Source organism: Pelodiscus sinensis, chromosome 1 (genome assembly GCF_052426305.1).
Source record: "Pelodiscus sinensis isolate ZL-2025 chromosome 1, ASM5242630v1, whole genome shotgun sequence".
NCBI lineage: Eukaryota > Metazoa > Chordata > Testudines > Trionychidae > Pelodiscus > Pelodiscus sinensis.
In genome coordinates this window covers 176612481-176634029 of record NC_143052.1, presented here as the reverse complement: position 1 = coordinate 176634029, position 21549 = coordinate 176612481, and the positions used below count along the sequence as shown (strand labels likewise).

The window sequence follows — 21549 nt, the reverse complement described above, 5'->3', positions numbered from 1 at the left end:
AAGCTGTCATCACACTCTATGACTGTAGAGTGTGTGTGTGAATCTATCTAGACAGATAGATAGATAGATAGATAGATAGATAGATAGATAGATAGATAGATAGATAGATAGATAGATACACACACACACACATAGGGCTCAACAAATAATACAATCTACTCGCCTGTGGCAAGTAGATTACAACTCGGAAGAGCCGGGTTCAGGCGATCTGCGCAAGCTCTGTATGTGTATATAGATGGATAGATAGTCACAAATTCAAATAGTAGTAAAGTTTTATTTTATGTATCTGTTTTTAACTATCATAACTACCACAAAATCTGAGGTCAAGAAATTTACTAGTGAACATTAAAAATACAGAACCATTCTAACCATTAGTGTAAAAGAGGAAGTCAAATACATTAGATCCGTAATTTATCACATTCTGAGAAGGTAGACATTATTGCTTCTAAGCCATCATTTACGTATTAGTCATTGCATATATTTTCTTTTTTTAGTTAGCCATTAGTCAGTTTCACATATATGGAATAACATCTAAATACAGTACTCAGTTTATCTTCAGTCTTCTATAATTCTCACCTCTTTGCCCATTTTTTCATAGTCACAAATTCTTTCAATGGAAACTCCATTTGTTTCAATTTCACATGCTTTACGAACCCAAAAATTCAAAGTTTGAGTTATCTGAAAAAAATAAGATATATTCATGAAATGGTTTAGGTTTACCTGCTCCTGCCACAGCATAGTGGGCTGGACTTAAATGATTTCTTGAAGCCCCCTCTTATTCTTGAAGCACCTTTATGATTCACTCCACAGAATGCATTAAAATTGCTTGGTCTTCCTAAACAGAAAAGTATAATGGATAACAAGAAACAGCAACAAAACAGAAGGTTGGCTGCTTAGCTAGTTCCAGAGGATGTAAAGCATAAGTTAGGAGTTGGTATGCAATGCTGTCTTTAAATTTCTACTTTCACCGGATCACTCCCAGTCGGCTCTGAGTGCTTCTTCCACCATTGTATGTGTTAGGAAAAACTAACTCAGGATCAGTGTAGGGCAGGGATGTGGAACGTATAGCCTGTGGACTTCAGCCAGCCTGTTGCTAAATTTCATCTGCCTTGTTATACTCTGTGGGGCAAGACCTGTGAGTGTTGTCTTGCCTTACCATGGGAGGGGAGACATAAGCCTCCAAGCAAAATCACAAGAACTAGGGATGCTGGGGTGCTGCAGCACCAGATTTTGCTTGGGGTCTTGGCTGCCAACGCTGGCTGCCACTGGACTCCTTCCCAGGGCTCTGTTCCCAGCCATGTACATGGGGTCCTGTCTTCTGGCAGCTGGGACTTTGTTCCACCATTTAGTCATAGTCCAGTCTTTGCAGGAATTCTGGGGAGAGGGAGAGTGCTAGGTACAAAATTTGGAGACCACTGGGTTTCAGTACCCCCAATGTAAAAACTATTCCAGCACCAATGCCTCTTCATTCCCCGTCCCCCGCCCAGGGTGGGAGCTGTGAGTGCTGGCTCATTTTGCTGCAGGGAGAAGTCCTGAAGCTCTGAGTCCACCCTCCTTCCCCCCCGCCCAGCCTGCAATTAAGGTTTTCTGTAGGTCAATGGCCCATGTCAGAAAAAAAGGTTCCCCATCTGTGGTGTAGGGCAGTGGTTCCCAACCTTTTTGCCTACATGGACCCCTTTTCAATCTATTAACATTTCATGGACCACCACCTCCCCTTGACCCATGCTGCTTCCTCAGTTCAAACCCCTTGCCCATCCACAGAGGATATGGACCAAGGGTGGAATTTCGGGGCCCTATCTTATGAAATAAGTAGCACAGTTGGGACCGTATTTCACATGCATGTCTGTTTTAATAAGGAGTGCTAGTCCTGTGTTGAATAATGGCTAGAGAGACAATGAAACCAGTTAGGTGTGAGAGACATGCACAGAATGAAAGCACTTTCCTCTCACTCCCTTAGCATCTGGGGAACGGGATGAAAAGCAAGCCACATCTCGGAGTGCATGGCTGCTGCCGCACCTCCACTCTACCAAAATTCCACCCTAGAAGGCACTTCCTGCCCCAGAACTCCGCCCTTAGTCAGGCACAGAGCCCTGGGGGAGAAAAAAAAGAAAAGTAAGGATGGGCCCAATGCAGTACAATTTTTCTGTGGACCCCCTGCAGTACCATCGCAGACCACCAGGGGTCCACAGACTACTGGTTGGGAACCACTGGTGTAGGGTACAGGGTCCCCTAACTATCACCACTGCCCCATAAACCAAGCTTCCTCTTCTGTGTTACACTGGCAGAAAGAGGAAGTGTGGGTTCATGAGTCCCTGTGTTTTCTGTGCTCTGTTGAAGTATTCCCTTTACACTGGGACAATCCTCCCGAGTCACATAGGGTATGTCTACACTACCCCGTTAGTTCGAACTAGCGGGGTAATGTAGGCATACCGAACGTGCAAATGAAGCCCGGGATTTGAATTTCCCGGGCTGCATTTGCATAAGCGGGGAGCCACCATTTTTAAATCCCCGCTGGTTCGAACCCCGTGTAGCGCGGCTACACGGGGCTCGAACTAGGTAGTTTGGACTAGGATTCCTATTCCGAACTACCGGTACACCTCGGAATAGAAATCCTAGTCCGAACTACCTAGTTCGAGCCCCGTGTAGCCGTGCTACACGGGGTTCGAACCAGCGGGGATTTAAAAATGGCGGCTCCCCGCTTATGCAAATGCAGCCCGGGAAATTCAAATCCCGGGCTTCATTTGCACGTTCGGTATGCATACATTACCCCGCTAGTTCGAACTAGCGGGGTAGTGTAGACATACCCATAGATATTAATGGGGCAAAAGCAGCTACAGTGCACCTGGGGATCTGGTCTACAGTGCCTGCCAAATCACTTGTATCCTCAAGCACTGAAAAGCTATTTTTGCAAGTACAGGCAGTCCCCGGGTTACGTGGGACTTAAGTCCGACCCCTAGTTACGAACTGAGGGGAGGGGGGCTCCGCGTCTCCCTGGTCTGTTGGGGGGGGCGCAGCTAGTGCGCCCTCCCCACCCCAGCAGACCAGGCTTTTCTCGCCAACACCTGGGGTAGAGCAGCTGGGGGGCTGCTGGGTTGGTCCGACAGCACCGAGGTGCAGCGCTACTGGACCAACCCAGCAGCAACCCAGCTGCTCTGCCCCAGGCGTCCCCAAATCAGCCGCTGCTGAAACTGATCAGCGGCTGACTACAGGAAGCCCAAGGCAGAGCAGCTCTGCCTCGAGCTTCCTGTAGTCAGCCGCTGGTCAGTTTCAGCAGCGGCTGACTTGGGAACACCTGGGGCAGAGCAGCTGGGGTGCTGCCGGGTTGGTCCAGTAGTGCTGAGGAGCGGCGCTGCGGGACCAACCCAGCAGAACTCCAGCTGCTCTGCCCCAGGCGTGTCCGATTCAGCGGCTGAATCTGGACGCCAGTTCCGACTTACATACAAATTCAACTTAAGAACAAACCTACAGTCCCTATCTTGTACGTAACCCGGGGACTGCCTGTAGTAATGCTACCTAATCCAATATCTACAAGTTAATTTAATGGACACCAATTCTGTGTGTGAATTCTCAGAGTTGCCATGTGAAGAGTGTGAAATGACATGCTCAGTTATAGCAATATAAAATTGGACTATTTTAACTCTCCTAAGACATTGCACATTACATATCAGAACTAGAAATTAAACTTTAATGAAACTGGTGGGTGAGGCAGTGGGTTAATGAAGCAGTCTTCCTAGTTTAACATTTTGTTTTGAGGTTCAGAATATTCAAATATGAATCTAAAGGCTTTTAAGCCAAAAATAATTATATGTTCTGAGATCCTATACTTAACCAAATTTAAATACCAGTACAAATTAAAATTATTGAAAACTTGTTTGTAATATACCTACCTGAAAAACCTGAGTTGAGAGCTGAATTAAGATGCCTGTTTCGGTGACAATGCATACAGGAAATGATATACCCTTTCCTGTGCAAATGCAATCTGTTGCAGAAAAATCACAGAACACTGAATTCAGATCTTAGCAGGTAAATGTAGCCTGTATCATCTTCATGGGTACAGTGCTATAGATTTCCATAGCACTTTATCCCAAAGAGCATATCTTCTAATTTTAGACTACACGATAGACCGAGAGGGAACATACACAGTAGGACTAAACTATCAAGATGTTGTGGCTGCTTGGATTTGTCTTGGGTTTTTAAAACTCTTCAAATCATTAGGTTTCATTGTCTCTCTAGCCATTAATCAACACAGGACTAGCACTCCTTATTAAAACAGACATGCATGTGAAATACGGTTCCAACTGTGCTGCTTATTTTATAACATAGGGCCAGTAGAAATGTTTCCATTAAATATTTCAATACCTATACACCACTCATTTTTAATCAACCATCTCCTTGTGATGGCACCCTAAATATTGCAGCATTATACCAATGCAATAGAACTAGAAAGCAAGCATCTCAAAACACAAGTGCAATTGACTAGATGACCTCCCTTCTCCAAGCTAGAAAAATACAAAAGTAAACCTCACAATGAAGTCAATTTGGCATTTAAAAATCTGTCAATATTCCAATATATTGTTGCATTTAAACCTATCAATATATGAATTGTTAATAATACATAAGCTTCCAGTATTACCATACATTCAAATAAAAACACACAGCAGTGAGAGTACATTCTGCTCAGTTACACCCATGAGATTAAAAATTGCACAGGTGCAACTGTGCAGAATGTGGCCTACAGGTTGAACCTCTGTAATCTGGGATTCCCTGATCCGGCAACACCCATCATCAGGCAGGAGCATAGATGTTCCAGGAAAAGAGAGTCCTGGTGGAAGGCTAGGGCTGGGCTCCCTGCACCTGGGCAGCCTGGCTGGGTCAGAAGCCCAGCATGTCACAGCAGAGCTGCCTGGCAGGGTCAGGAGATTAGCGGGGACTGCCTGAAGGGGCCAGGAACCCAGTGCACCATAATGGGACTGCCTGGCAGGGCCAGGAGTACAGGGAGGCTGCCCAGTGGGACCATGGCCTTGGAGTATCACAGTGGGGCTACCCAGCAGGGCCAGGAGCTTGGTACACTGTAGCATAGCTGCCCAGAGGAGCCCAGTGTGCAAGATGCTAGGTTGCAGCTGGGCTGCCCAGCATAGCAGGGAAGGAGGTGGGGGGACTGGCAGGGCCGTGAGGCTGGTGGCAAGGAGCAGTCAGCCAGGAGGCCTGCAGCTGGCCCAGGGCTGTGGGGGGTGCTGGTAGTAGGGGAGCCAGGTATGACCTCACTGGTCCAGCAAAATCCCTTAACCAGGACTGGTAAAGTCCCGAGGGGGCCAGACCAGGGAGGTCCAACCTGTACTAAATCTTACCCCAGTCATTTATGTCTTCCATATGAAATACTATAGAAGTTTTAAAACTCTGCCATCACTTACATTTAGTGCGTATGATATCGATAAACCCACTGTGGAGGAATTAATTGTATTTCCAGCCATCATTGCAAACAAGGCAGCAAAGAAAACCATCAGGCTTCCTAGAAACTCAAGCCTGACAGCCAACCACCTGTAATCAATGTAGATGGGGGGAAGAAAGGGAGAGAAAATGACTTAACTAAATAATTTGTATTATGGAACATTGAAATTATAGTAAAATATCAACAATTAGCTCTTACAGCATTTTTTATCAAGCTGCTTTACAATGAAGATAAGCATAATCAATTGAGGCATGGAGAGGGTTAATGACTTGCGCAAGATTACTCCACTGGTCAGTGGCAGAGGTGGAACAGTTCAGTGCTGTATCAGGCCAGACTCCTTCTCACTCCATATACAGGAGACCCTCACGATTCCCAGAATCACAATTTGCGGTGCTGTGCATTTGTGGGTCTCCTGTCCTGGCATTGGGAGGAGGAGGGGTTGGGGGGGAACGGGGAGACTGGTGGTGGTGGCTGGGAGCCACAGGGAACTCACCACAGCCATCAGGAGCCGCTGTGTGTTCCCTGCAGCTCCTAGTAGCTGTGATGAATTCCCTGCGGCTTCCAGCCCCCGCAAATGGTGAGGGTTTCCTGTAAATAGATGGCAATTCCACAAATAAGACTGAATCTAGCTTTGTGGTTTTTAAGTCTGATGTATTTCCTATATGCCCAGAATAGGGATGTAAATCCTGTTTAAAATGTTAACTAGTTAAACTATATGTTTATCATCAAGCCAGTACTAAGTGTGATGAACAAATTACAGTACTTACACACATTTTAGGCTTCTTTTCATCTCTTAACAAGCCTGTTCCCATTGAAACTATATGTTGCTGGAGCAACCTCCTATCTGCAGCACAATGGGTCCAGCTGAGTCTGGCACAGCGTGGGCGAAGCTGCTCCAGCTTGGCTGGGCTCACTGCGCCACACCACGTCACAGGAAAAGGGCTGCTCCACCTGGACCAGGCAAACCACACTGGGCTGCAAGTGGGGGGCTGCTCCGGCCAGAGCAGTAGAGGCTGCCATGTCGTGGGTGTGGGGCTGTTCTAGCTTGGCCAGGCTTGCCTCTCCACACTATGGATGATGGGGCTGCTCCAGCTGAGCTAGGGAGGGCCTGTTGCACCACACCATGTGGCTTCTCTGACCAAGCCAGGCACTGGTTAACCGGGTAAGCATGCCAGTAAGGCAAACCGGTTAACCCTTTACATTCCTACACCAGAATAAATCTTTCCATCTTGCAATTGCACAAATTGTATGCTAGGGCAGGATACAATTCTAGCTTTGTTCAAGTCACTGTCAAAATACCTATTGATGTCAATGGGACCAGGATTTAATTCTTATTGTTTCGATGAGGACATGCGAAAAGCTATTCGTTTCTTTACTAAAATTGTAAAATCACAACTCATGTTTACATCTGGAAATGAACATCTGGAGAATCTAACCCCTGCTGAAGTATAAATCCAATCAACCCATGTGACTTACACTCTCAACATTCTGAAGAACATATCACTCCAACCAATTCAGCAGATATTCCTGCACAGGAAGGATGACCTACCCCATTGCCCACGTACAGTACTTACACACATTTTAGGCTTATTTTAATCTCTTAAAGAGCCTGTTCCCACTGAAGAACAGTTACCTGTTCTGTAACTGGTGTTCTTTGAGATGTGTTGCTCATGTCCATTCAGCATAGATGTGTGTGCTCGCTGGAAGTTTTTCCCTAAGCAGTACCTGTTGGGGACAGTGTCCCCAGCGCCCCCTGGAGTGGCTCACCCCTGCTGCACAATATAAGGTGTCCCCAACACCTACCTCCTCAGCTCCTTCTTTCCAGAATTCTGACAGAGGGGAGGAGGCTGAGAGGCTGAATAGACATGAGCAACATATCTCAAAGAACACCAGTTACAGAACAGGTTATTGTCTTTTCTTGTTCAAGTGCTTGCTCATGTCCAATCAACACAGGTGACTGTAAGCAGTGTCTGCAGAGGTGGGTAGGAGTTGTGAGAATGCAGATCGCAGAACAGCCCTGCCATACGCAGCATCCTCCCTGGCCTGCTTTGTGAGGGCATAATGAGACATGAATGTATGTACCGACAATCACATCGCCACTCAACAAATGTCCTGGATCAGGTGTGTGCATGAGGAAGACTGAGCCCTGAAGGAGTGGGCCCTAATCAGTTCTGGTGCCAAGGACCCTGCCAACTCGTAGCACATGCAGATGCAAGAAGTGAAACACTTGGACAATCGCAGGGAGGAAATCAGGGAACCCATGCTGCGCTCTCTGCATAGGTCACAAAAAGCTGTGTGGATCTGCGAAAGGCACGTGTCCTCTCCAGGTAAAAGGCCAGCGCTGTTACCTAATCTCACCGGAGGCCAATCCAGGGTTATACTTATATTGATTTATTCAATGCCACTACGGGATCAAGCAAAAAGGGAATGAGACTCCTTCACATGTGCACACACAAATTCATATACCCAGACACACACGCAAACGATGAGTAGCACAAAGAGAGCAGAAGAAGCCAAGCATGATGGGTCCAGTGTGTCTGCCTGCAGTCACCAATCTGGGCCGGCAAGCTGAACATACAACTCATGGTCTGAATACTCTCTTCTCTTTATTGAGCTGGGAGACCCCTGTCACATACACTGAGTTATTTTTCTGTGTCCATCACCAAGAGGCCCACCCAGACCTCATTTTTCTCATGCATATTAATTCCTTCTTCTCATCTTTACTGCATCTTTGTTTCTTGTCTTTGTCATGTGCAAGAGAAGATTACATCAGATCCCACCTAGCCCCTGGCTCCTTTCTATAGCCTCCCGGCTCCTTTCCACAAAAGTGCACATTACTCTATTCACACCACTTACACATACCCATGCACTCCCTTGTCACAGGATAGAATGTTCAGAGCTTAAAGATTGTACAAGCAATAGCCAGAAGTTACAAAGCTTGCAAAAGGTTGCAGAACTTGAAACATTAAATGAAATGTAAATGGCTTACAATAGAAACGGACATAACTTAGAACAACTGAGACTTACACGGTTTACAAGAGCAGAGAGATATGTGACTTGAAATGGCTGAACCTGATATGACTTATAATACAAAAAGTCACATGGATCATGGATTGGGCAGAGGTTTTATACAACATTTCCCACCCCTTGGTCACCCAAATAACGGTAACTATTCAAAGGTGGACAACGCGCCTCCACCCATCCATGCCAATATTTTGATTGCCATGACAATTTAGAATTTTCCAATACATATAGCAGGTTCATGATAGCAAAGTACATATCAATAATAAACAGTGGCCGTAGGATGTAACAATATATGTCAGAGCATTCAACAAAGGGGTAATTGTATGCCTGAGTATAGAGAACCACAGGCCTCTTGGACGTAGGTGGGCCACCATAGATCAGGTGTAACTGAGAATATGGAGGAAGTGGAGGGGAAAGGAAGGAGTTTAATTAGAGAACAATAAAAGGGTTTGTGAATATAATTCTTGCTTTTTCCTGTCTAATGCAGCATCCTCTCTTTCATCAAATACAATACATGACAATGCTGGCATAGGGACAACCACCACAAGACAAACACAGAACATAGACCTTGTCACAACACTCGAACCATGGTATTTCCACTGCTCTTCAGCTGGTACCAGCTCTTTCTGATGTTCTGCAAGATAAAAATCTGCAAAAACCTTAAGCATCTTAAATTGAAAAACTTTAAACATCATAAAAACTGCAGAAACGTAAACATCATAAACAGTGGGTTACTATAGGAGGAACATGGAATCAAGATGGTTCCTCCTACATGCTTAAGTTGTCCTCAATGGACCCACTTCCCATGAAGGTCCCAGGCAATTTGGAACACTGTATCATTTCCCTTATTGCAAATGGTGAATGACCCCCTCCAACTTTACTTGAAGGGGCTTAGTGTTCCACTTCCTATACAGTTACCAGTTAATTATCTTGCAGAGCTAAACAATTTGAGTGAGCATACCCACCCGCAGGGCAGCTCTCTCCTTTTAGCTGGCTGATAGCAAGCATTAGTTCAGCCCCTGCTTACATATAATATTACCTAATAACCCACCTGCCAGGCGGGCAGTTTCTGTCACCCCTCATCCATTTTTCCTGGGCCTGAGAAGTTATTTTGGAGGGGGTTAAAGCTATTTCCTGCATGGTTACCCCAGTTATGGGACGGAGAGCCGTGCTGAAAAGTTAACCATTACACAGCTGCCACTGGGGCTGGCCAAGCTCCTAGCCAATCAGGTCAGGTGGCCATCCTGGGTCCGGGTCATACCATATGTCCCCATTCCAATCTTCAGGGTCATACCAGAGTGGCACTTTTGTCCCTGATCCTGGGGGAACTGCTGCTCTTCCTCCTGAGCAGGTCCCCTGCTCTAACACCAATCCCCGCAAACTCTCCACTTGAACCGCCAATTCCAGAGATTGTTCCCTCTCTTCCTCAGCCTGTTCAGCTCTCTCCATTGCCTTAATGGCAGAGATTGCCAGCTGCTGAGAACTTGCCCCTGCCGCTTGCGCCTTCCATGTACCCCTTTCTGCTCTCACCTGCTCCAACTCCTGCTTCACTTGCATAATTTCAGAGGTATAATCAGCATTAGTAGCCAGCCAAGCACAACAATCCTTGGCCTTTGAATCCAGATATCAAAAGTATTGTGATTTTTACTACATATTTTCTACATCCGTCACGGTGTTCCCTGATGAAATTTCCCCCAGGGCTCATGGGTAAACACCCTTGGTCTGTGCCCAGAGGAGGAGGGGAAACTTTGCTATCTTCCCTTCCACTGTGGGATTGGGGAGGCGTTTCCCCTTTCCTTTCCCAAATAGTGGCACATATCCAGTGTCCTTGAAGGAGAGCAGTGACAAGGGATACAGGGCCAGTGGCTCAAATGGAAGTCCCACGAGCTGCACCAAGACCAGGTTCAGGTCCCACTGTGGGAGAGGGTCTCTGGCCTGAGGCTAGCGTCGTTCCAGGAGGTGACATCATGAGAGAATACCAAACAATCATGCAGGGGTGGATGAAACACGGAAGTGGCTGCCAGGTGGAATCTAATGGTGGCCAGAGCAAGGCCTTGATGCTTTAGGTGGAGCAAGTAATCCAGGATTTCCTGAAGGGAAACCTCAGACAGGATGACCTGCCATTGCTGTGCCCATATGGAGAAATTAGTCCATTTGGCAGCAGAGGTGGACCAAGTTGAGGGCTTTTGACTGTCGAGGAGAACCCTCTGAATGTAGCCCGAACACGCCAGCTCCTGGGGGTTCAACCACAGATGAACCATGCTATCAGGTGGAGTGAGCTGAGATTCAGGTGGAGTAAACACCCTTGGTCCTGGGAGAGCAAGCCACCTGGGCACATGGGACATCAGGTTCATCAGTACCCCAAACCAATGCTGGTGAGGCCAGGCCAGTGTGACCAGGATCACTGCTGCCTTGTCCCTTTTGCAGGACTTTTCTGATGAGTGGAAATGGAGGGAAGGCATAGAAGAGACCCTCTGACCACTGGTACAGGAATGCATCCTGAAGGGAACCCTGCTTGAGGCTGAACCAAGAGCAAAACTGGCTGAATTTTGCATTGTCTCTCGTTGTTACAAGGTCCAAGAGGGGTGGAAAGCCCACTTGTGGTGAGAGGAGAACTCTCTGCTGAGAAGATCTGTGATCACTTTCCGAACCCCTCGGAGGTGACGGCTTCTAGCACGATGTCATGTAGGACACAATACTCCCAGAGCCTCATAGCTCCCTTGCAGCACTCTGGGGAGCGGGACTCTCCTTTCCTGTTTATGTAGTACATAGTGGCAGTATTGTTTGTGAGAACGCTCACCATGTGCCCATGAGGTGAGGCAGAAATATCTCTCACACATTCCTGATCACCCTGAGCTCTTTTATCTTTCTTGAACGGACACATGCCCTGAGTGTGAAGGGTCTCCATGTGGGCCACCCAACTGCAGTCCGAAGAGTTGGCTACTAGTTCTCTCAAGTGCAGTTGAGGATGGTATGGTATACCTGACATGACCTGGTCTGGGCTCATCCACCAGGCCAGGGCCAACAGAACTTGGGGAGGGACCACTACCACCCTTTCCAGAGAGTGCCTTACAACTACACTGAGGCCAGCCACAGTTGGAGGGGCCTCATCCTGAGCCTGGCCAGGGGCACTAAGTATGTGCAAGCAGCCATATGCCCCAGGATTTGCAGATACACTCGTGCTGAGGTCATGGGGGTGACTGCAAGCTACCAAATGAGGGCTCCCTTGAATCTCTCTTGAGAGAGCAATGCTCTGGCCATGGTCAAGTCCAGAACCACTTCTATGAACTCTGTCCTTTGAGTTGGCACCAAGAGGGACTTTTTCTCATTCATCAGCAGGCTGATCTGGCAGCACCTATCCAGGAGGAGACGCATGTCATACTGGACCTTTTGCCTTGACAGGCCCCTGATGAAACTGTTGTCCAGTAAAGGGTACATTCCTGTGCCTCGGGAATGCCACAACCACCAATATATTAAGTGAAAAACCTAGGGGCTGTAGATAGGCCAAAAATAAGGACAGCAAATTGATAGTGGTTCTTTCCTACTATGGATCTAAGGACGCGCTTGTGACCTTTGACGATGGAGATATGGAAGTACACATCTTTGAGGATGAGGGCAGCATACCTATCCCTAGGATCCAGGTCGGTAATGATGGTGGTCAGGGAGACCATGTGGAACTTGAGGCAAATATTTGTTGAGTCTCTGCAAGTCCAATTTAGGCAATAGGCCCCCTTTCGCCTTGGGAATAAAAAAATAGTGGGTGTAGAAACTTTTGTTCTCGAACTCCAGTGTTACCCTCTCCACTGCTCTCACCCAGATTAACTGGGATAGCTCTTGTTCGAGAAAATGCTTGTGAGAAGGTTCCCTGAAGAGTGAAGAGGGTGGAGGGTGTGAAGGAGAGCTGGAGGATAGAGCTATGCTGGACAGTGGCTAGGACCCAATTGTCCAGGAGGGAGGGCTAGAGCCTGAAGAGAACAGGTGAGCAGGATCTTGGGGCTCTGGTATATTGTCTCTGGGTGCACCCTCAAAAGGAACACTTGTCCTGGGGCTTTGCTTAGCTGGTTGATTGCTGGCCAGATGGAGGATGGCAGCTGGGTCTCTGCTTGGGGGGCTTTGGGAGTGAACAGGCTCTCTTCTGGCGGGGATACTGGCCCTTTGGTTGGGAGAACCGAATGGCGCTGATGTAATGAAGAGGAATCCCATCGTTGGCATGGAGAGTAGGGAGAAGTTCTATTCCTTCGGTGCCTTTGGTGCCTGTGCATGCCTGCGCAGGTCTGCGCACTGACTCTAGCGACGTGGGAGATCACGCATTGTGCCCGTCTCTCATGTGCAGATTTATGGGGACTTCAGAGCACTCTCCTTTCAGACACCAGAGGAAAGTGTGATTGGACCATGCCAGGAGATCAGGGCCAAAAAGCGGTCTACATCTGCACCAGGGCCTTCTCAGCATAAGGGGGTGGTACCAACATGGCACTTCTGTGCAGGCTGAAAGGCCTCCGGTGTGGAGGGGAGAGGGACCTCCAACACTGATGAAGGTATCAGTGCCTTTTGGGGCTTCTCTGGCCTGTTCACTGGCTAGTCACTCATCTTCCTCTTATCCTTACAAGGGGATTTGCCTCTGCCCAGCTTCCTAGCAGGACTAACTGGGGCCATGTGCTGAGCCCTCAATGCTGGCAATGTGCTGTGCACCGAGGCACTGATACTCAATGCCGAGTCCAACCGCTGATCCAGCGGAGCAAGCGTGGACTTCATTAAGAGCACTTCAAGACAAATTCTTGGCTCTTGAATAGTTTTGATATAGAAGGACCTGAAAATGCAACACTTGTCCAAGAAGTGTCCTTCTCCCTAATAACAAAGGCAATCAGCATATGGATCGCTGACTAGCACGGACCTGTGGCACACTGCGTAGGCTTTGAAGCCAGAGAAGCCCAGCCTGCCCCATCCCCCAGGTAGTCTCTCTTTAAAAGAATGGAAGTTCAACAATTTACAGGTACTCAGCAGTTCGTTTAGAACTATCAACAATGCAAAGCAAGTGCTAAGGCTGGAGCAAGCTGTTCCAAGCACTGTCACTGGTGGCAAGAAGGAACCCAGGGGCATCCTATATAGTGTGGCATGCACGTGCCACTCCAGAGGGTGCTAAGGACTCCAGCCCCTATGGGTACTGCTTAGGGAAAAACTTCCGGCACTGATGCTTGTGGCAGGCACACACACCTATGTTGAATGGACATGAGCAAGCACTCGAAGAAGAACTAATTATTTTAGCCACTGATTTCAACAGGCAAGATTTGGGCCACTGTATGGAATTTTTGTAAATTCAAGCTTGTTAATACAGTACCTGTTTGAGATAACATTGTTGTAGAAGCAAACCAAGTTCTCATTCATCACATCTTTGTTTTGTCTTATGAACCTTTCCTGGTGTCCAAATGCCCGAATTGTAGATAGTCCTAAAAGAGTTTCACTGAAATGGGAGATCACAGGAGTGTTTGATGCTCCAGTTAATCGTCGGATTTGTCGTGAACTAGCTATGTAGTATCGCTAGGGAAACAACAGATACAAAAGAGGCAGATTCTAAGGTACTGTAAGGTTTGGGGAAAAAAATAGAAAACAAGTTTCGCACAGGTTTGAAACCTCAAGTACAATATGTGGATTATTCGCACATCATAATAAAGAGGTCAAACAATTTTAGCACAGAACTTTTCAAATATTTCTCTTAATTCAAAGGGTGAACAAGATCTTCATGTAATAACTAAGCATATAAACTACTAAAATAGATAACAGTAAGAGTAACATTTCCAAAATTTCCATTACTCACTCCTATTGTATCCCTCAATCACGTCACTAAGAACCAAGACGAACTAAGCTTTATATGAGAATTTCTTGACTTAAAGGCTCCACCTTAAATGTTATAATTATGTACATACTCAACTCCTTGATCAAAGGTCGGTAGCCACTCTGCTCTCTCAATTGTATCTATTAGTATAGCTTACACATTATGAACAGTGTTCTCTCTAAGCTTCACAGGTGGTTATCAGCCCCGCCTAGTCAGAGGCTCAGAGCAGGGAGCTGACTGACTGGGTGGGGCTGATTAATCACCTGTGAAGCTATGCTGCCATGCAGCTTAGAGGGAACACTTATTCTGAACATGCCTAACATCAACAGAGCCTGGAGTGGAAATGGGGAAGCCAATGTTTCAAAAGGCAGTTTTACTGACATTAAAATAACGACTGAAATTCAATTAAGGGATTTCTCTAAGTTCCTGTTCCTCGATGCTTCAAATACGTATGGCCTTGAGGTAAGCTAGGCCTACAAATATCTGCACATGTTGTTCCAGGGTTGATATACCCCACTTCAAGTTTTGCCTGACACTTTCATTTTCCCATACTGCATGCCCATTTTTAATCATACAGCTTTATTTGTTTTCTTTGAGGGCCTCCAACCGTGGTCACCAACAGGTCGATCACGATCAACTGGTTGATCGCAAGGCTTTGACCAGTCGATCGCGAGGCGACCAGGCCCCCTCCCATTTTCCACCCACCCCCAAGAAGCCCCAGTACTTACCTCCAGCAAAAATGGAGGCAGTGCCAGCTTCCCACAGGTGGACGGAAGTCCTGCAGTTTAGCGCCACTTCCAGGAGTTCCGGAAGTGCGCTGGCTGCTTTGCCAGGCATGATGCGGGAGGGGACCCTGGCTCCGGAAGAGGAGCATGGTGACTTCCCTGCACCGGCGCAGGAGGCGTGAGTTGTCCCCTGGGCAGGCACACGCAGGGTTTCCCTGTGCCGCAGGGGTGTGTTTCGGCCTAGGGCAGGTGCACGTGGGGTTATTCTGTGCCAGGGGGCGGGTGCTGGCCCCAGGGCAGGCATGCAGGGGGGTTTCAGCCCCGGGGCAGGGGCGCGTGGGGGTTGCCTCCACGAGGTCACCTGAGTGGGCTTCCCTGCTCAGTGGGAGGGGTCAGGCCCGGCAGAGACACGCAACGGGGCTTCCTTCTTTCACGGGGCAGTGGGGGGGGGGGGAGGACAGTCGGCCCCAGAGGGAGCGCAGGATGGAGGCTTCCCTTTGCGGCTGGTGTAGGGGACTCCTTGCCCCTGAACCTTGTTCCCTCTCCCCTGTCCCAAACCTGTCCCCCGCCCCATTCCCTCTCCCCTGCCTCCCCCCCGCTGCAGAAACCTGCTCTCCTGGCGCCCTACCCCCTCTGCAGAAATCAGTCCTCACAGCACCTTATTCCCTACTGCAGAATCCTATCCCCCCGAGGAATAAGGGGGCTTCCAAAAGAAGGGATTTTTCTGACATTTGGTCCAGTCTAGACAGGACAAATGTTGGAAAAACCCCTTCCTACAGAAGAATTTTTTTTTAAAAGCAGTATAAGGATTGGGGATAGCAAGTGATGGTGAGAAGGAGAATAGAGAGGGCGGGGCTTCAAGGAAGGGGTGGGGTTTCAAGGAAGGGGCAGGCGGTAGATCTTGGCTTGGTCTGTCATTTAAAAAGTGATCTTGAGTGTAAAAAGGTTGAAGACCACTGGCCTACAACATCATAACTTGTCTGAGAAAAAAGATGAGCAGGAAAGTAAGGAAGTCACTGATAAAGATAATCATAATTGTAAGAAACATTCAAAATGTGTTTTACCACTCTGGATAACTGTGAGAAGCATGAGGATCTTTTAAAGTCAGCGGCAGAATACTAAAAAGTTTTTTAGGTTTCTACGTGGGGTTTTCAGGAAAGGTGTATAATTTATTCTCAAATGTTTTAGTCACTGCTTAATAATGATTTTTTATTCTCTCTCATACTCACACTTCTTGTAAAAGTTTAACTTACTTGGATAATAAAATACAAGTATCCTAGGGGAATAACTATCAATATGAAGAGTGGTGAAGCAGACACGATCACTAAAATGGTTCCAATAACATCTAGTGTACAGTTTAACCAGGTGCGTAAGTAGTAATGGAAGCGTAGATCAAGGATAAACACGTCCTGTAAAATTACACAGAAAAATTAGTTTTAATGTCTCCTTGCTAAAACTGTAGACATTTCTCAAAAATTGTCTTTAGACTCTGAACTCTAACCACCAAAATCCTTTTACTTCAGCAAAAATTGTTGGGAGGAAGTTCTGGTAGTGTACTTATATACAACAGATTAATTTAACATATTGTAGTCTGTCTAATACTAGAAATAGATATAATTACTTGCCTTTTCCCATCTAAAATTTTCTCAGTAGACTTTGTAAGAGGCTTGTTGCTAAAATATCAGTGTTCCATAGTTGGTTAGTGAGATCAGTAGCATAGCATGCCACACACAACTGCCACAGACAAATTCATAGTAGCAGCTATTAATGCTTTTCCCTCTCAAAACACTATGTAGCCAAGAAAAGGCCTACAAGACTGGGAACCTCATGAATTCAATGCTCAACTTTTCTACTGACTCTTGTTATTTCTGTTCTTTTTATAATCTGTATTACTAATTACACCCTCAGGTTACAAAAGCTGGGAACAAAACCCTGATTCTCATAGCAGATCCAAGTCTCATTAATTTAGCCACACTGCCTCTCAGAAAGAAGCTACCAAATCTAAGTATGTGATTATGATGTCTATTTCAGAGCAATCTGCATCCTCTTTGGGTTCAGCCCACAGAAGACAGCAGCTTACCAGCAACTCCACACCATTTTTTAGCTCGAGTACCAGAAGTTTGTGGGCAGTGCTGAAACGTGTGGGTTCAAACTGTGTTTATGATAGGAACATTACAGTTATAAGAAACTGAATTTTTTTTGTTAATGTAAGACATTCCATAAAAAATAAAAATATTAAGGTTGCAAAATCACACACTCAAAAGTTAGGGAAGATCATTTCCTGAGCAACATCCATTCTGTGCACTGAAAGAAGTATTTAGCCAGGGGCGCAGGGTTCTAACTTTGGGAGCTTGAATTTTGCAACTTAGTGTTCATTCAACATAGTTTGTCTGCGATTTTTTATATTAAGTAGCAATGCATTAGAAAGATATAAAACTTACAATCTTTTAAAACCAGACTGAGCTCAACTCAGCTTAACGCCTCTAGATTGCAAGGACTATGCTCTGAGGGATGCACGCCCAATGACCATGGGGCAAGAACAATTGAAGGGCCTTAAGTTGTTAAAAGGTATAGGCACTGCTGATTTTTGCAGGAAAGTGTTCTGTGGTACTATACTGAAACTGATGACTAGCATCTGTTACTACTCTTTGATTTTAAAGTTGAAGTTCTTTAAAAATGTGAACTTATTTTTCATTGTTTTTCCTTTACCTTTGTGAATCTATTGATGATCTGCCCAACGGGATTAGTTTCAAAGTACTGGAGGGGAAGATGGAGCACGTTGTCTAACATCTGATTATGCAATGTCCGAGACGCACAGAGGGATCCCCGGGTAAGCACGTATGCACCATAGCAGACCATAAGACCTAAAAAAATAAATGAATAAATAAATGAATAAAACACTATCATGTTCCTGTTTTTTCCCAATGGCATCCCACTTCAGCCTGGTAGGCCCATTATGAAGTTTTGTTTTATACACATATGTGTTTACACTTTGTTAATCCATCTTATTCCTTCATAAGCAAATCACATATAATCCCACAAAAACAGTAACATCTCATTAGATAAAATGTGCACTTGTTCACACAATAACATTGACTTGGTTCCAAGGACAGCCATAGTACAAACTAGTTCAATCTGCCTTTTCAATCATTCTTTTACTTTACAGCTTCCTAGTTTGATCCTTTCACCCGATCATTCCCGCATGCAAAAAGTGAAGTGATTCTTTTTTGCTGCTGTACTCATATCTGATTAAAGAATAACCAATATGGTTTGTCATTGTATTACATATCTAGCAACCGCAGGCAACTAAGCTTTGCAAATACTGAGAAAATAAAGTTTTGTATCCTTAGTCTTACCTTGTATGAATCCCAAAAGCCCATAGACACCAAGTTTATTGTTTCTTAAGTGTTTCCATTCTCTGTAATCCTTATTTTTTTCTTCTGCTACTGACCAGGTGCTAAGCCACAGATTTTGTCCTATGGCTACTGCATTTTGTCCTACATAAGCAATTAAGGTTAGCCATACCCATAGCCAGCCAAATGCTTGCAGATATTTCAAAACCACTGACATCTTCATCTAAATACAAGAGAAGCACAGGAGTTATGAAAAATGACACCGTGGAAGGCAAATTACAGTAAATGAACTCAATATACTAACTTCATTTAGACATTCATGTAAATAATGAAATCCAATCATTTAAATCACATGCAGTCATGTTTTGGGTCTCCAAAAATCTCCCCCCCCCCCCCAATACTTTTTTTCCTTTATAATAAAAATTGTCACTTTTTGTGAAGAAATACCTTTAATATATACTACATAAAACTTTAAAATGAACATTAAGGCTTCAAAATCAAGCATAAAAAGGTTAGGAAATGCTATAAGTAAGGTCACCTAAGCACCTGAAACTTTCCCCCTTTCTGTGAATGCATTACAGTACAATCAATAATTGCATGATAAGACACAACTTTTCTTAATAGGACCTAAGTCTCATTCAGATGCACAACATTAATGGTGTTCATTTAACAAGCAATTATTCATTATTTGTTTTCAGCTCACTAAATAATGACTGCTGTGACCTTATTTATTTCAAGCTGTTCAAATCTACTTTGAATACAGAATTATGAATTTTCTCATGGACTTTCTTATGATGCTTGTCCCTACAGTAGCTGAGTGCTACACAAATATTTATTAACTTTCATGACACCCTGGTAAAGGGAAGGGCTTCACCTCCATTTACAGACTGAAAGCTGAGGCACAGCAAAATTCAGCTCATAGGTATCCAGTAATTTTCAGCGCCTAATTTCAGGCATCTCAGACCTTATTTTCCAGACCACTTAACGTGATTTTTAGAGGCTTGTAGCTTGTTCAAATATTGACAGATTTTCAGTGACCACAAAAAGCAATCCCTGACACAAAGGCTTACCAAATTTCAAGCTCCTGTTTCAAAACACAGGCACATAAGAACTTTTCAAAGAGGAGGCCACCAGAATTATTTTTTATGTGGGCAAAACATGTTTTTCTCTAGCCCCTATCTCAGAAACAGCTGAACTATTTGGCTGAATTTTCTCCAAAACATTCACCTTGAGGCAGATGTCTAGCATGAAAAATTTCAGGCCAAACAGTTAATGTCTGGCAAAGCTTCAAATAACTGAAAATGCGTTCTTATAATGGACAATGTCAGGAAATCGTAGTAGGTGGTGCTACCAGCCCTGCCTCTAATTACTTTAATAAATTACCTGTATATAGAAAACTATAAAGGTAATTTATCTAATGCTTACACTGCCAGTAGCAACATTTTCTTTCTTCATTGAGGATGCTTTGGCTTGTTCAAAGGCAGAACTGCAAATAACAATGATAATTTTATTTTAATATTAAACATGAAGTGAATGAAACAAACACACAAAATTAATCTTGAACAAAAACCCAGTGAATTTAAAGGTCTGTGAATTCATTTTCCTTGGACATGGCACAGTGTATTTCCACGCTTATTAAAATATTAGCAGAGCCAGATACAATAATCATGATTGATGTAGTGTCCTATGTGCACATAGTGTTTCACAAACCTACAAATAGATGTCCACCCCTAGGAATCTACTTAGCTACCAAACAGAACAGAGAAGCACAAAAAACAAGCCAAACCAAAGCTAGGAAGCAGCAGGAGTAAAAACACAAGAAACAAAGCCATATTCTTAATATTTTTTATGAATACATGGAGTAGAAATGATGTAAGCAGCCCCTCCCCTAAAGCCCGACTTTGAACCCAAATCTTGCACTGTGCACTCTCTACACGCTGGAGTTTGGAACAGTTGTAGCATTACTTCAGTTATCTTCCCCAAATTGGAGCCAGGCTGTGTACAGCTTGTTCTCAGTACTTACCTGTCTTTATGCCCCAGGAGCTCTTTTTGAGGCAGAATATTGCCTTTTTGACTTTCTTTCTTTAAAGAAGGCACTGCAGTGAAAAATGGAACATATTTTTTTTTTAATCTAGACAAGGCTTTAGTATGAGAAGTGCTGAATTCCAGCCCCAGACAATAAAAGTGTACAGTGCAGGTAACCGCTCTGTTTATTCCGTAAGTACCTGGAGGGCTTGAACCCAGCACCCCCACTTTTTGCATCCAAATCCCTTCAGAAAATCCATTGCTAGGACCTTATCACCATAGCAGGACTAATGTGGGCTATAAGAAAAGGGGGGTTGGTTCCCTACTGTTCCAACCACTGGCGCCTCAAACACCACACCATTTTGTTCCTTTAATCAGCACCTCCTTTTTAAGTCCTTTACCCGGCCATTTATCTGGTCACTGAAGACTTCACTACCGCATACCTGCACTGGGTATCTGCCCCACACCTGCAAAACAAGATGCAATATACAGCCTACTCCCTTTCCTCCTCTTCATAATAGGTTTTCCCTGACACCTGCTGTGGGAGAAGTGAAAAACCCCTTCACTACACCAAAATCACTATGGTGATGACGGGAAAATTCCTTCCCAGCCCCTCTAAAGAAAAGTGACTAGCACAATGCCCACAGCAGATTCAAACCCCACCTGATAATCACACCCCAAAGGAAGAGATGATGGGTGATGCACTGTCTCTGGTATGGAGGAAAGGGGTTTCCAAAGACAGGGCGTGCACCCTCACAACCTTATATTTCCAGGGGTTGAGTCAGTGCTGCAAAGCTGACCACCACCCACCCACCTTTTTGCAGCCGTTTCTGAGCTTGTTCCCTTTCTGCCATGAAGATCTATTGCCGTCCTCTGGAAAATCTGTCCAACATCCCGCCAAACACCCGCTTTACATGCAGTGTGGACACTGTGCTGACTGCACCTATATTTTTGTCCATTTACCCTTTATAATTCATTCAGTCATGCTTCTACTGCATGCTACAATTGAACATTAAGAAAGGGATTTGCCTGTTCTCAGATATTTGTAAATTATATCTCTGTAATATATAGTAACTGCTTTTTAAAGCGTATGTGTTAATTATCTTTACTTAACAGTCGTTAGGAGTGTCCTTGTAGAAGTCG

The 21549-nt window shown here is 45.1% G+C and overlaps 1 protein-coding gene across 1 annotated transcript in view; it reads right to left on the bottom strand.

Moving 5' to 3' along the window:
* The window catches only part of LOC102462398 (multidrug resistance-associated protein 1-like), a 73407-nt gene that overhangs the window by 11958 nt on the left and 39900 nt on the right, over nt 1–21549 (bottom strand). The window contains exons 16-23 of the mRNA XM_075909834.2: nt 20405–20477; nt 19807–19867; nt 18385–18604; nt 17738–17892; nt 16282–16437; nt 13809–14008; nt 5412–5538; nt 577–678 (exon numbers count right to left, since the gene is read on the bottom strand). Coding sequence (XP_075765949.2) covers nt 577–678; nt 5412–5538; nt 13809–14008; nt 16282–16437; nt 17738–17892; nt 18385–18604; nt 19807–19867; nt 20405–20477 — 1094 coding nt within the window. The remainder of the gene's footprint in view (nt 1–576; nt 679–5411; nt 5539–13808; nt 14009–16281; nt 16438–17737; nt 17893–18384; nt 18605–19806; nt 19868–20404; nt 20478–21549) is intronic.